This window comes from Oncorhynchus mykiss, chromosome 12, assembly GCF_013265735.2.
Source record: "Oncorhynchus mykiss isolate Arlee chromosome 12, USDA_OmykA_1.1, whole genome shotgun sequence".
NCBI lineage: Eukaryota > Metazoa > Chordata > Actinopteri > Salmoniformes > Salmonidae > Oncorhynchus > Oncorhynchus mykiss.
The window spans coordinates 86,118,554-86,135,516 of record NC_048576.1 but is presented as its reverse complement, the minus strand read 5'-3'; the positions used below and the strand labels follow the sequence as shown (position 1 = coordinate 86,135,516).

The window sequence follows — 16,963 nt, the reverse complement described above, 5'->3', positions numbered from 1 at the left end:
TGTGTCATGAAAGGAGTGTGGCTATAATTAGCGGCTTGTGTCTTTTTTAATATGAAGGGATATTTCACTTTCTCTGGTCATAGGAGTAACAACATGAATTGGTGCAGAAATAATGCAGTGCAACTTAAGTTTCGCCATCAGCTGGAAGACTGTCCTCTTTTTTCAGTGAAGGGAGGGAGAGAGGAGGGACGGTAAGTCAGGTGAGAGGCAGCTTCACGGCTGCTCCCTCCCTCCTCTCAGTGACCATCAGATGCAGACCATCAGTCCCAGTAAATAAAGGCTGTATATTATGCTCACTCAGCAGTGCCCCGCAAGTAATACAACAAATGTTCCATTACCCGTGTGATCATGGACCTAAAATGTTCTATTACCCGTGTGATCATGGACCTAAAATGTTCTATTACCCGTGTGATCATGGACTTAAAATTTTCTATTACCTGTGTGATCATGGACTTAACATGTTCTATCACCCGTGTGATCATGGACCTAAAATGTTCTATTACCTGTGTGATCATGAACTTAACATGTTCTATCACCCGTGTGATCATGGACCTAAAAAAAAATATTACCCGTGTGATCATGGACCTAAAATGTTTTAACATAATTTGAAAATGGTCTGAGAAAAACAAGGGTAATGAAGAGTAAATCCGATTATGTCGGCACACCCCACGTTGTCACCATAATAAGAGTTCAAAATGCCCACTGTGTTCATACAGTATTTCAGGAGAACATATTAATTCTTTAGACATTCAGAATGGTAACACATGCATGCTGAGGGCAAATAGAGAGCCACTCTACAAATGATCACTAACTCAAACAGGTCTATAACAAATAAAAATATCAAATATGTTCTAACTTCCCCCAGTCACACCTTACTAATAGTGAGCGAGCAACTTTCAAACAATGATCCCCACTTTTCCCTACCAGCAAATCAAGGAAATGATGAGGAGCACTACAAAGTTTAGGATATTTTTAAATGAAAGTAAAGGACAGTAATGTTAAGAGTAAAGAAGGAAGACCAGAAAATAGTCCATAATATATTATTATAATTGTTTTCCTTTTGGAAAAGTTTTATTATGACATTTCCTTTAAAAACAGATCATTTATATTTGTACAACATTTATACACATAAAAACAGCATTTGAATATTACATTTACATTTGTTAAAAACTACATGTTGTTAAAAACAATAGAAACAACCATGAATAAAATGACCTTTTCTTGTAAAACATTCAATTTGTAAAAGCAATTTAAAATGTATACTAATGATTTAACAAAAGTAATGCTAAGATATTAATGAGTCATGAAAGGAGTGTGGCTATTTGCGCTGGCAAAGCGGTTTTATGGGATCTGATAATTATGAGTTTTTCACTCCCCTGGTATTGGTTGGTGTCGGCAAGAAATTACGAGTAAAAATTTATCTGACACCAAGACAAGACCGAGACACTCCTAGGCCGGTCTTGAGTAGGCTACTACAACACTGAAGATAACTGAGGGATGCATACATTATCCAGAGTCACTAGCCTATACTAGCCTACACTGAATCATAATACAAGTGGGTCTGTCATACAGCCACATAAAACCCCACTGAATAGTGAAGGCTACTACTTCCGGTCATTTCTTTCACATTGTTTGCTTACCCTGGGGCGGCAGGGTAGTCTAGTGGTTAGAGCGTTGGACTAGTAACCGGAAGGTTCAAATCCCCGAGCTGACTAGATATAAATCTGTCGTTCTGCCCCTGAACAGGCAGTTAACCCACTGTTCCTAGGCCGTCATTGAAAATAAGAATTTGTTCTTAACTGACTTGCCTAGTTAAATAAAGGTAAAAATAAATAATAATAATTGAGTAGGACAATTTTGCCACTTGTTTTTTCTGTTGGTTTGTTTTTGTCTGTTGTTTAAATTATACAATGTATAATTTATTGAAGAAATATGTTATTTATTGCATATATTATTTGTATATTTTATTTATTTATTATTTAGCTACTTTATTGAGGAAAACTTTACTTACTTTACTTACTGATAGCTATCTTATTAAGGTCAATGCACTAACTGTAAATCGCTCTGGATAAAAGCATCTGCTAAATAACTAAAATGTAATCGTTATTAGAGCAGGATCTTAAAGTATTTTGAGGACAATGGAATTTAAATAAAGATGCCTTTATTAACAGTATACTTTCGTATTACTATGTTATTACTATAATGTGTTTGACTATATCATATGACTAGCCCTAGGCTTAACATTGTAGGCTACAAATATTCGGTAAAACTACATTGTCCACGTTAAAAATGTGACGTCACCACGTCATACTCAGCTGGGCTGCATTCAGCAAGTTTTTACGTTCTGGAACGTTCAATTGAACGGAAATGGTACTGAACGACCAGTTGAATAACGTGGAGGTTGTGGGTTGGGGAAACTGATGTATAATAATAACGGTTGCGGGAACGCTGTCAGCATGGCCACTGCCCTTTAAAACGTCACTCGTTGCTTCAAGTCACACCTCACCACACCTACCAAACGGGAGCAAACGTACCTCAGTCTGTTCAAGAACGTACGAAAACGTTTTTGAAAACGTGTCGTTCAGTACAAACAGTTCTGCAACGTAGCAAACGTTCAAGTGAACTGAACGCACCTCTGTTGTGAGAGGACGGAACCGGAGGGAAAACATTATCCACGTCTATCGAAGGCTTCCAGTGAGGGACAATTACACGTATATTGCCATTTCAATTGAAGCTTTTAAAGGGAATACACATTCGATTTTCTTAAAGAAAATAACGGAATTCATAGTGGCGGGGTAAGTGTAAATCCTATTTACAGGACCTATTTGTTCAAGGAAGGGAAGAAAATGGAGTTGGAGGACGGAGTAGTGTACCAGGACGACCCGGGGACATCGGCTATGATGTCGGAGCGGGTATCGGGCCTGGCCAACTCCATCTACCGCGAGTTCGAGAAACTGATAGGAAAATACGACGAAGATGTGGTGAAAGAACTGATGCCGCTCGTCGTGGCTGTGCTGGAGAACCTGGATTCGGTGTTCGCGGAAAACCAGGAGCATGAAGTGGAGCTAGAACTGTTAAAGGAGGACAACGAACAGCTCATCACGCAGTATGAACGGGAGAAAGCGCTGAGGAAACACGCAGAGGAGGTGAGTCCGGGCAGCGAACGACGGAGAGAGGGAGTGAGATGGAGGACATTGACAGCGGATTTTAAACGCAGCCTCTAGCTGCAAGGCCACCCAAGCCAGTGTTTTTCATCACCAAAGCATCCCTACCGATGTCTATGTGTAGTGTAGAACATGCACGTGGTGCAACGTTGTCAACAAGGGATACCCACGAGGCTAATAATCTTATATTGTGGAAGGAGAGCCACGTTCGTAATATCTGCTTCCCAGTTAGAGGAGTAACTGTGTGATTAGTTTAGCATCATGCTAACAGTAGCCTACCCATCCATGGTGGATTGATTCACAGTAGCCTCAATTTCATCACGCACTAACACACAGCATGCCTGCGACAGATATGTTTTTCTCCTCTAAGTATATAGGTGCGCGTTTGATGTTGCCATGAGAGGACGTAGCCCCCAGTTACAGTCAACCATCCATTCTTTTTTTGTCAGACTGTTTGCCTGCTTGGCTACTGTAGCCTGCAAAAACAGCTGTCAGCCGCTTATCACTTTGCATGAAAATATCTTTAGTATATTGTTTTTTGTCCAAAGATAAACAGAGCCACTGGGAGAACTGTCTTCCTGTCAAGGTAAATCCAATCATGTCATCAGAAACATCCCACCTGTGTTCTGCTCTCACACACCATTAGCTCCTGTCTAGACCGGTGATGTGTATATATCCTGGATGACTGACAGGGGGTGGTGTATTTAAACCATCTTGGTACTTGTCACTTGTAAAAGAGACTACACATGTTACTGACCCCTACTTAATTCCATGTAATTCTGTTCTCGAAACATTTAATGGAAATACTGTAGAATTCCATTAATTCCTATGGAGGACTGCTCCTACTAGGGAGTGCCAGTATGGCTTCAAAGCCTCTCAATTAAGTAATAATGCTCGAGAAGCCGGTGTTTGGAGGATATATTGGAACGGGTGTTGTTACCGTGCCAATATATCCTCAAAACACTGTCTTCGAAGGCTTTGAATCACTTTTATACAATGGGTTACCAACATAATAATAATGATTGACATATTATTATTCCGTTATTATTAGAGGCTTGTGTCTTTTTTAATATGAAGGGATATTTCACTTTCTCTGGTCATAGGAGTAACAACATGAATTGGTGCAGAAATAATGCAGTGCAACTTAAGTTTCGCCATCAGCTGGAAGACTGTCCTCTTTTTTCAGTGAAGGGAGGGAGAGAGGAGGGACGGTAAGTCAGGTGAGAGGCAGCTTCATGGCTGCTCCTTCCCTCCTCTCAGTGACCATCAGATGCAGACCATCAGTCCCAGTAAATAAAGGCTGTATATTATGCTCACTCAGCAGTGCCCCGCAAGTAATACAACAAATGTTCTATTACCCGTGTGATCATGGGCCTAAAATGTTCTATTACCCGTGTGATCATGGACCGAAAATGTTCTATTACCCGTGTGATCATGGACCTAAAATGTTCTATTACCCGTGTGATCATGGACCTAAAATGTTCTATTACCCGTGTGATCATGGACCTAAAATGTTCTATTACCTGTGTGATCATGGGCCTAAAATGTTCTATTACCTGTGTGATCATGGACCTAAAATGTTATATTACCTGTGTGATCATGTACGTAAAATGTTTTAACATAATTTGAAAATGGTCTGAGAAAAACAAGGGTAATGAAGAGTAAATCCGATTACGTCGGCACACCCCACGTTGTCACCATAATAAGAGTTCAAAATGCCCACTGTGTTCATACAGTATTTCAGGAGAACATATTAATTCTTTAGACATTCAGAATGGTAACACATGCATGCTGAGGGCAGATAGAGAGCCACTCTACAAATGATCACTAACTCAAACAGGTCTATAACAGATAAAAATATCAAATATGTTCTAACTTCCCCCAGTCACACCTTACTAATAGTGAGCGAGCAACTTTCAAACAATGATCCCCACTTTTCCCTACCAGCAAATCAAGGAAATGATGAGGAGCACTACAAAGTTAAGGATATTTTTAAATGAAAGTAAAGTACAGTAATGTTAAGAGTGAAGTAAGAAGACCAGAAAATAGTCCATAATATATTATTATAATTGTTTTCCTTTTGGAAAAGTTGTATTATTACATTTCCTTTAAAAACAGATCATTTATATTTGTACAACATTTATACACATAAAAACAGCATTTGAATATTACATTTACATTTGTTAAAAACTACATGTTGTTAAAAACAATAGAAACAACCATGAATAAAATGACCTTTTCTTGTAAAACATCCAATCTGTAAAAGCTATTTAAAATGTATACTAATGATTTAACAAAAGTAATGCTAAGATATTAATGAGTCATGAAAGGAGTGTGGCTATTTGCGCTGGCAAAGCGGTTTTATGGGATCTGATAATTATGAGTTTTTCACTCCCCTGGTATTGGTTGGTGTCGGCAAGAAATTACGAGTAAAAATGTATCTGACACCAAGATGTATCTGACACAAGAATTTTGCATAGGCAACATGCAGTGATGATGTATTGGGTCTATAGGCCACCTCACAAACCTCATTGTTACGGAACTGTTTTTAATTGCTTAACATTGCATAGGTTTAGGTTAAAAAAAAATTCTGAGCGGTAGATCTCGGATTGCATTTTGACTCAAAGTGATTTTGAATCCGTTGGTGACCACTGCTCTAAACTAAAGCATCAGTAATCAGACAAGAGTATAGACAAATACAGTCAGGCTATTATACAGCGTCCCTAAGTGGGCCGCAATTACCTATTGTAGTCTAGGAAAAGCCCTTGAAACGGTTTATGAATGAGTAGTTACACATTTACATTTATGAGAAGTGAATTAGGCCTCTTGTTATAGAGACAAACATTCCTAATCGGGCAAGGTACATTGGACACACACACACACACACACACACACACACACACACACACACACACACACATAGAGAAGATGCTGTATTCTGCCTCAGAAGCAGCAGGTTTAGTGACTCTGCAATTTATCAAGACTGCTCATCGGATGGAGAGAGGAGGAGAGGATGAGGTGAGAAAGGACAGAACAGAATTAAGAGGACAGGACAAGCGAGGGGAGATAAAACAGAACTGGGTTTTACTGGCACTTGCAGTATGAAGGGCTTTCATGCTATTTCTGTAATTACACCTTTTCTCACTGTATCATCCTGAATGAGTTGTTACTTGAGTAATCATGACATTACTACTCAAATATGTAAAAAAAAAAATAAGAATAATTTGGAGTGTATAATACTGTGAGAATAAAGTTCCATCCAAAGCAGTTGAAGTTCCATCCAAAGCAGACTGACCTGCATCGTTTCGACTGCTTTGGATATGCATCTTAAGCTCCTCTAGTAAAGGTAACATATTAAGCTCCTCCCTCTAGTAAAAGTAAAGAAATAGGCATCAGGAATAGAAGAGGAACTTAGCATCTGTCCAGGCCCATACACAGAGTCATGACCCTACCTCAGTGGGGAGAACGATCACCATAGAACTAAAGGTTGCCTTGCCCCTACAGCAGACCTAGGATCAGCTCAGCCTACCACAATTTTTACCACAGCCATTTGGGGTCAAAATGACTATACTGAGCTTTGATCAGTGGTTACAGACAACTTCAAGACTGCGGGGCTTCACTTGCAGCACTGCCCAGTCTGGTTTGACCTATTTCTGTGTGTGTTTTGGTTTGTGTCCATGTGTGTGTTTGTTGGACCTCTTGCTGCCTGGCCCCGAGTCATAGTGAGGGAGAGTTGGATGTGACTCGGACCGTTTGTCTCTCTGTAGTCCCATTGGACCAAACTCAGCGTGTAGTGCTGTTTTAGGCTTCTCCGCTCTGTCCAGGCTGTGACACAGAAACAGTGAGACACACTCCTCCAGCCCGCCTTGTGTTTCTTCATCCCAGGAAGCCTTGTGTTCCCCAGAAAAGATGCAGATGGGGAGGCGGGGGGGAACCGAGGTTTTCCTATTGTTGGCTGTGTGGGTTAGGATTTCCAGGTCATGTGATCCTTTGTGATGGCCAGGGCTCACTGAGAGGGAGAGACTTCCCTGTGCCTTGTCTTCTATTACCTACTCTTGGGCCTGGTGTTGCACCATAAACCTTCCCCATTTTACTCAATATTGACCTAATCTGTTTCCAAGGGAATGGTTTGTCAAACCCTCTTGGATTTTAAAGAGCAACATCTGGAACATAAAGAGCAACATCTGTTCCCCTAATGTCTTATAGGCCACTGTGAAATATAAAAAGGAAAACGCCACATTGCTGCTGATGTTCCTAAGTGATGTTATTATAACAACGTTCCCACCTTTAGGTCTTCATCAGGCAAAAGGACCTGGATGTGCGTGTGTTCTTCAGCTTTTATAGGCCCCTCTGCCACACATTGAATCTGTTGTTGTTATTTATTAACAGATCGCTCAAATCGAAAACACAAACCTGGAAAAATAAAGAAGGGTGTTCAGCTGTGTGCATCTTCTCACCACTATGAGGAGTAAAGTCTCCATGATATAGTAATTCATCACACAGTTCCCTTTGTACAAATGATACACTGTTTGACTGTTTATAGAAATGTGAGTGAGCGTAAGTAGATTTCACTCCAGTTCGACATTCGTCCCTAAGGTGTGGTTATAAACTGCCACTTTACAGACATGTGGCAAGTAATACTTCATCCTTAACCAATGTTTTGAATCACGATGAATCTACATGGATGCAAACAATGGCCGCTCCCTCAGAGGTGGCACCATTGCTTCAAAAGTGGTGTGGCAAAATTCGTCTGTGTCTTTTCTGGGGCATGGAGTTTTTCCTGATCATGACCTGGTCAGGTAAAACTCTGGGTCCTATTCGTAGGCTATGACAAAATATTCTTATTATACATAGCTTCCCTTTTCATCTGTGTTATGACTATAGGCCTGTGCTTTTAATTGTCTGCTCATGTGAATTGAAAACCATCTTGACCTGAGGTGACTCACACTATCACAAACCTTGTTGTTATTCATTGTGAATATAATATCAAAAGAGCCAGAGACAACAACTTCAATGGACAATATACTCTGTAGTTTAGTGAACTACTATAGCAGGGCTGAGCGTTATGCAAAGAATGGTTACAATGACTTTAAATATGAATTACACTCTACACACACACATACACACACAATGTTAAGCAGTGGACTTTGAAAAATAAATACAGAAAGGTTTCAATGTAGAAAGTATACATTTTATGTCATCTGATTAATGATGCTCTTCTGCTATTAATTCTGTAAGCTTTATGTAAGGCAGGGTTACATTTAACACTATACACATTAGACTTTGTAACAGTTTTTTATGTGTAAGTTATAAAACCACCAACCTTCTGTTGTTGTCTGACAATGTTGTTATTATCATGGTTGGCCAGCCTAGTGAAGCAAAGACACAGCCAAGGCTGACTCATCTACAAATCAACATACACCGCTCAAAAAAATAAAGGGACCACTAAAATAACACATCCTAGATCTGAATTAATGAAATATTCTTATTAAATACTTTTTTCTTTACATAGTTGAATGTGCTGACAACAAAATCACACAAAAATGATCAATGGAAATTAAATTTATCAACCCATGGAGGTCTGGATTTGGAGTCACACTCAAAATTAAAGTGGAAAACCACACTACAGGCTAATCCAACTTTGATGTAATGTCCTTAAAACAACTCAAAATGGGGCTCAGTAGTGTGTGTGGCCTCCACGTGCCTGTATGACCTCCCTACAACGCCTGGGCATGCTTCTGATGAGGTGGCGGATGGTCTCCTGAGGGATCTCCTCCCAGACCTAGACTAAAGCATCCGCCAACTCCTGGACAGTCTGTGGTGCAACGTGGCGTTGGTGGATGGAGCGAGACATGATGTCCCAGATGTGCTCAGTTGGATTCAGGTCTGGGGAACGGGCGGGCCAGTCCATAGCATCAATGCCTTCCTCTTGCAGGAACTGCTGACACACTCCAGCCACACGAGGTCTAGCATTGTCTTGCATTAGGAGGAACCCAGGGCCAACCGCACCAGCATATGGTCTCACAAGGGGTCTGAGGATCTCATGTCGGTACCTAATGGCAGTCAGGCTACCTCTGGCGAGCACATGGAGGACTGTGCGGCCCCCCAAAGAAATGCCACCCCACACCATGACTGACCCACCGCCAAACCGGTCATGCTGGAAGATTTTGCAGGCAGCAGAACGTTCTCCACGGCGTCTCCAGACTGTCACGTCTGTCACATGTGCTCAGTGTGAACCTGCTTTCATCTGTGAAGAGCACAGGGCGCCAGTGGTGAATTTGCCAATCTTGGTGTTCTCTGGCAAATGCCAAAAGTCCTGCACGGTGTTGGGCTGTAAAGCACAACCCCCACCTGTGGACGCCGGGCCCTCATACCACCCTCATGGAGTCTGTTTCTGACTGTTTGAGCAGACACATGCACATTTGTGGCCTGCTGGAGGTCATTTTGCAGGGCTCTGGCAGTGCTCCTCCTGCTCCTCCTTGCACAAAGGCGGAGGTAGCGGTCCTGCTGCTGGGTTGTTGCCCTCCTACGGCCTTCTCCACTTCTCCTGATGTACTGGCCTGTATCCCGGTAGCGCCTCCATGCTCTGGACACTACGCTGACAGACACAGCAAACTTTCTTGCCACAGCTCGCATTGATGTGCCATCCTGGATGAGCTGCACTACCTGAGCCACTTGTGTGGGTTGTAGACTCCGTCTCATGCTACCACTAGAGTGAAAGCACCGCCAGCATTCAAAAGTGACCAAAACATCTGCCAGGAAGCATAGGAACTGAGAAGTGGTCTGTGGTCTCCACCTGCAGAACCACTCCTTTATTGGGGGTGTCTTGCTAAATGCCTATAATTTCCACCTGTTGTCTATTCCATTTGCACAACAGCATGTGAAATGTATTGTCAATCAGTGTTGCTTCCTAAGTGGACAGTTTGATTTCACAGAAGTGTGATTGACTTGGAGTTACTTTGTGTTGTTTAAGTGTTCCCTTAATTTTTTTGAGCAGTGTATGTAACTAGGCCTACTCATTATTATTTGTAAATTAGTCAGTCACCATTTACCCACAATGCATCACATATAAACCCAGCAAAAAAATAATCTTCCCTTTTTCAGGACCCTGTCTTTCAAAGATAATTCATAAAAATCTAAATAACTTCAGATCTTAATTTTTAAGGGTTTAACACTGTTTCCCATACTTGTTCAATGAACATGCACCTGTGGAACGATCGTTAAGACACTAACAGCTTACGGACGGTAGGCAATTAAGGTCACAGTTAAGAAAACTTAGGACACTACAGAAGCCTTTCTACTGACTCTGAAAAACACCAAAAGAAAGATGCCCAGGGTCCCTGCTCATCTGCGTGAACGTGCCTTAGGCATGCTGCAAGGAGGCATGAGGACTGCAAATGTGGCCAGAGCAATAAATTGCAATGTCCGTACTGTGAGACACCTAAGACAGCACTACAGGGAGACAGGACGGACAGCTGACCGTCCTCGCAGTGGCAGACCACGTGTAACAACACCTGCACAGGATCGGTACATCCAAACATCACACCTGCAGGACAGGTACAGGATGGCAACAACAACTGCCCGAGTTACACCAGGAACGCACAATCCCTCCATCAGTGCTCAGACTGTCCGCAATAGGCTGAGAGAGGCTGGACAGGTCTTGTAGTCCTGTTGTAAGGCAGGTCCTCACCAGACATCACCGGCAACAGTGTCGACTATGGGCACAAACCCACCATCGCTGGACCAGACAGGACTGGCAAAAAGTGCTCTTCACTGACGAGTCACGGTTTTGTCTCCCCAGGGGTGATGGTTGGATTCGCATTTATCGTTGAAGGTATGAGCGTTACACCGAGGCCTGTACTCTGGAGCGGGATCGATTTGGAGGTGGAGGGTCCGTCATGGTCTGGGGCGGTGTGTCACAGCATCATCGGACTGAGCTTGTCATTGCAGGCAATCTCAACGCTGTGCGTTACAGGAAAGACATCCTCCTCCCTCATATGGTACCCTTCCTGCAGGCTCATCCTGACATGACCCTCCAGCATGACAATGCCACCAGCCATACTGCTCGTCCACTGTGCGTGATTTCCTGCAAGACAGGAATGTCAGTGTTCTGCCATGGCCAGTGAAGAGCCCAGATCTCAATCCCTTTGAGCACGTCTGGGACCTGTTGGATCGGAGGGTGAGGGCTAGGGTCATTCTCCCCAGAAATGTCCGGGAACTTGCAGGTGCCTTGGTGGAAGAGTGGGGTAACATCTCACAGCAAAAACTGGCAAATCTGGTGCAGTCCATGAGGAGGAGATGCACTGCAGTACTTAATGCATCTGGTGGCCACACCAGATACTGACTGTTCCTTTTGATTTTGACCCCCCCTTTGTTCAGGGACATGTTATTCAATTTCTGTTAGTCACATGTCTGTGGAACTTGTTCAGTTCATGTCTCAGTTGTTGAGTCTTGTTATGTTCATACAAATATTTACACATGTTAAGTTTGCTGAAAATAAACACAGTTGACAGTGAGAGGATGTTTATTTTTTTTTTCCTGAGTTGAGATGTTCTTGACCATGGACAGTGAAAACATATTTCACCCTTAAAGACTCTGCTTGCTTAGACTCACTGCACTGCTTCCAACAACACATTGTTGGGACATGAGACGGTCGATGAAACACCAACGTTTCAGATGACACAAACTGACACTGGTAGTATTCCAAAACATATTTTGCAATTTTAACCATCGGTTCAAGAAGTATCTCTGGGTAGGCCAAGGGGCCTCGTTCAGAAGAACAACATTAGATAACTAAAGTGCTGCAGTGGAGAGTGGAGATGATGACAGGGCAGTCCGTGTCCCAAATGGCACCCTATTCCCTATATAGTACACAAGTTTTGACCAGAGCCCTAAGGGCCCATTTGGTGCACTACATAGGGAATAGGTTGCCATTTGGGATGCAACCTAACTGTTGAACCGCATTAACCAGAGTCCCGATGAGGGGTGTTATGAATCATGGGGGTATGGAATGTTCAATGCTGTGATTCCTCATATGTATCATCTCCTCTCTCCTTTCCTCTTTATTGTGTCCATCCTTCGCAGCATAGGTTGGTTCCCTAGTGCTCACTGTAGGAACTGATTGCCAGTCAAATCCATATATTCAATTATTAAATCAACTACTTTTAATTGAAAATAATGTACCCCTTTTCATGAAGTAGATTTTATTGAATGTTACTCATTCTGTTGCACTCTATTCTAACCAAACCTGCATTACCAGTTCATATCACTAGGTGTCACTATGCACTTGCTCGTCGAAAAAGATGGCTGCCTGTCTCTGTATTTGTGAAAGTTATGGTGGTGCTAGAATCCATAAATTCACTCTTTATGGTTGGACAAATGTGTGTTCATATTGTCTGGAGACTGCTCTGTGGCGGAATATGTAGGTTTTTTACTTTTAAGACAGTGAAATTTGCAACACAAAATTTGCAGTGCAAATAAAATAATATGCCAATGAACATTACTGCAGCAGCAGATTGTTTCATCTTCTTTATCCTGTGCCAAACACATTTATTCAGTGAGTCTAAATCATAATGTTAGCTGCTGGCTACATGATTGCATCAACCTAGCTAGCTAATGTTAGCTAGCTAGCTATCTAGCAAGGCTACTCTAAAGCTAACATTAGTAGTTTTGTTAGCTAGCTAGCTATAGATTGGATCATTCTAGATAGTTTTAGATGACTAAACTGCTTTTATTAACTGCTTTTATTCACACATGCCTTGTTTTCCATGAAAATGTGTGTTCATTTGCAGGTTTAAAAATATATACTTGTGTATTGATTTTAAGAAAGGTGTTGATGTTTATGGTTAGGTACACATTGGTGCAACGACAGAGCTTTTTTCGCAAATGCGCTTGTTAAATCACACGTTTGGCGAAGTAGGCTGTGATTCAATGATAAATTAACAGGCACCACATCGATTATATGCAACGCAGGACAAGCTAGATAAACTAGTAATATTATCAACCATGTGTAGTTAACTAGTGATTATGTTAAGATTGATTGTTTTTTACAAGATACGTTTAATGCTAGCTAGCACCTTACCTTGGCTCCTTGCTGCACTCGCATAACAGGTAGTCAGCCTGCCACGCAGTCTCCTCGTGCAATGTAATTGGCCATGATCGGTGCCCAAAAATGCGGATTACCGATTGTTATGAAAACTTGAAATCGGCCCTAATTAATCGGCCATTCCGATTAATCGGTCGAGCTCTAGTTTCCACTAGATAACACGACCACAAAGTCAGATTGCTCCAGGATTCCACACTGGAGAGGAGTGTGAGCGAAGAAATAAACCAAGTGCAGAGTCAAAAAACGATGTGCTGGTGCAACCAAACATAGTTGTTGAGAGGTGTGTTTAATTAGGCTCTGTAGGCTGTAGCTAGAAGACCACTGTGACTGACAAGTGAATCCACCTGTCACAGCGAGCATGGGGGTTACCACATGAAATCCCAGGGACAGGGTTTTATTCACTAAACATGCAAACGGGCTGAAATTGGGGGAGGTACTATGTCAACTTGCCCAATAAGAAATGCCTGCTTTCTTTTCTGTTGCAAAATGTTTTTCTATGACGTGAACTATTACATTTGTCTGGTAAACGTGTTCAGTGCCGCTGCATTCACACCAGATTGAAGTACTGGGGCACATGCCGTCTTGCCACACGTTTTCCAGCGGCGCTGTGCTCCCTGGTTTGTTCTTCTAGGGGAGAGGAGCACAGAAGGCCTGGGTAATACAGTATGGTGGCCAGATGATTAGCTGCAGCCTTTCTAGCTGTGTTGAACGTTACAGGTAGAAATGTATTCTATAGAATGTTATGGCTTTGTTTAATGATGAAAAAAGATCTGTACTGAAGGCAGCTAATTTCAATGCATCTATAAATGTGAAAACAGAATAGAAGAAAGGAGAGGACTGAAGAGCAGGCTAGAGTAAAGTATTACAGCTGGCAGGATGTGAAAGCACACACACACACACACACACACACACACACGCACACACACACACACACACACACTGGATTTCTGTCCAGGACACACTTCTCTGACACACCAGGAGGATGTGGGAGTGGAGGGGACCTGCATTTCCGGGTGAACAGAAGACTTCCAGATCCTGGTCTGTCTATGTAACATAGTAGTAGACATCCCTGCTTCTTAGAGTGTAGTCTAGACTATGTTGTGGCAGTAGCTACACATGTACCCCTCTGTATAACGTACAGGGTGGTCCTGTATTTGGTCAAATAATAATTCTGCTCTCTATATTCGCAGTCTCTTTTAAACTGTATTACAGTGCCTTGCGAAAGTATTCGGCCCCCTTGAACTTTGCGACCTTTTGCCACATTTCAGGCTTCAAACATAAAGATATAAAACTGTATTTTTTTGTGAAGAATCAACAACAAGTGGGACACAATCATGAAGTGGAACGACATTTATTGGATATTTCAAACTTTTTTAACAAATCAAAAACTGAAAAATTGGGCGTGCAAAATTATTCAGCCCCTTTACTTTCAGTGCAGCAAACTCTCTCCAGAAGTTCAGTGAGGATCTCTGAATGATCCAATGTTGACCTAAATGACTAATGATGATAAATACAATCCACCTGTGTGTAATCAAGTCTCCGTATAAATGCACCTGCACTGTGATAGTCTCAGAGGTCCGTTAAAAGCGCAGAGAGCATCATGAAGAACAAGGAACACACCAGGCAGGTCCGAGATACTGTTGTGAAGAAGTTTAAAGCCGGATTTGGATACAAAAAGATTTCCCAAGCTTTAAACATCCCAAGGAGCACTGTGCAAGCGATAATATTGAAATGGAAGGAGTATCAGACCACTGCAAATCTACCAAGACCTGGCCGTCCCTCTAAACTTTCAGCTCATACAAGGAGAAGACTGATCAGAGATGCAGCCAAGAGGCCCATGATCACTCTGGATAAACTGCAGAGATCTACAGCTGAGGTGGGAGACTCTGTCCATAGGACAACAATCAGTCGTATATTGCTCAAATCTGGCCTTTATGGAAGAGTGGCAAGAAGAAAGCCATTTCTTAAAGATATCCATAAAAAGTGTTGTTTAAAGTTTGCCACAAGCCACCTGGGAGACACACCAAACATATGGAAGAAGGTGCTCTGGTCAGATGAAACCAAAATTGAACTTTTTGGCAACAATGCAAAACGTTATGTTTGGCGTAAAAGCAACACAGCTGAACACACCATCCCCACTGTCAAACATGGTGGTGGCAGCATCATGGTTTGGGCCTGCTTTTCTTCAGCAGGGACAGGGAAGATGGTTAAAATTGATGGGAAGATGGATGGAGCCAAATACAGGACCATTCTGGAAGAAAACCTGATGGAGTCTGCAAAAGACCTGAGACTGGGACGGAGATTTGCCTTCCAACAAGACAATGATCCAAAACATAAAGCAAAATCTACAATGGAATGGTTCAAAAATAAACATATCCAGGTGTTAGAATGGCCAAGTCAAAGTCCAGACCTGAATCCAATCGAGAATCTGTGGAAAGAACTGAAAACTGCTGTTCACAAATGCTCTCCATCCAACCTCACTGAGCTCGAGCTGTTTTGCAAGGAGGAATGGGAAAAAATGCCAGTCTCTCGATGTGCAAAACTGATAGAGACATACCCCAAGCGACTTACAGCTGTAATCACAGCAAAAGGTGGCGCTACAAAGTATTAACTTAAGGGGGCTGAATAATTTTGCACGCCCAATTTTTCAGTTTTTGATTTGTTAAAAAAGTTCGAAATATCCAATAAATGTCGTTCCACTTCATGATTGTGTCCCACTTGTTGTTGATTCTTCATAAAAAAAATACAGTTTTATATCTTTATGTTTGAAGCCTGAAATGTGGCAAAAGGTCGCAAAGTTCAAGGGGGCCGAATACTTTCGCAAGGCACTGTATGTAATGTGTGTGTGTGTGTGTGTGTGTGTGTGTGTGTGGTGTGAGAGAGTGGTGTGTGTACAGTCGTGGCCAATTTTTTTTAGAATGACACAAATATTAATTTCCACGAAGTTTGCTGCTTCAGTGTCTAGATATTTTTGTCAGATGTTACTATGGAATACTGAAGTATAATTACAAGCATTTCATAAGTGTCAAAGGCTTTTATTGACAATTACATGAAGTTGATTCAAGGAGTCAATATTTGCAATGTTGACCCTTCTTTTTCAAGACCTTTGCAATCCGCCCTGGCATGCTGTCAATTAACTTCTGGGCCACATTCTGACTGATGGCAGCCCATTCTTGCGTAATCAATGCTTGGAGTTTGTCCGATTTTTTATTTTTTGTTTGTCCACCCGCCTCTTGAGGATTGACCACAAGTTCTCAATGGGATTAAGGTCTGGGGAGTTTCCTGGCCATGGATCCAAAATATTGATGTTTTGTTCTCCGAGCCACTTAGTTATCACTTTTGCCTTATGGCAAGGTGCTCCATCATGCTGGAAAAGGCATTGTTCGTCACCAAACTGTTCCTGAATGGTTGGGAGAAGTTGCTCTCGAGGGATGTGTTGGTACCATTCTTTATTCATGGCCGTGTTCTTAGGCAGAATTGTGAGTGAGCCCACTCCCTTGGCTGAGAAGCAACCCCACACATGAATGGTCTCAGGATACTTTACTGTTGGCATGACACAGGACTGATGGTAGCGCTCACCTTGTCTTCTCCGGACAAGCTTTTTTTTCGGATGCCCCAAACAATTGGAAAGTGGATTCATCAGAGAAAATTACTTTACCCCAGTCCTCAGCAGTCCAATCCCTGTACCTTTTGC

At 42.1% G+C, this 16,963-nt stretch overlaps 1 protein-coding gene across 6 annotated transcripts in view; it reads left to right on the top strand.

Annotated features, from left to right (window-relative positions):
• The first annotated feature begins 2,572 nt into the window (after positions 1 to 2,572).
• spag9a (sperm associated antigen 9a) overlaps positions 2,573 to 16,963 on the top strand; it is a 54,592-nt gene continuing 40,201 nt past the window's right edge. For 2 of the 6 annotated variants that reach the window (XM_036938921.1, XM_036938917.1), the window contains exon 1: positions 2,573 to 3,146. In XM_036938921.1, coding sequence (XP_036794816.1) covers positions 2,847 to 3,146 — 300 coding nt within the window. In that variant the 5' untranslated portion in view covers positions 2,573 to 2,846. The remainder of the gene's footprint in view (positions 3,147 to 16,963) is intronic. The other 4 variants (XM_036938922.1, XM_036938918.1, XM_036938919.1 and 1 more) reach the window with 3 other exon arrangements.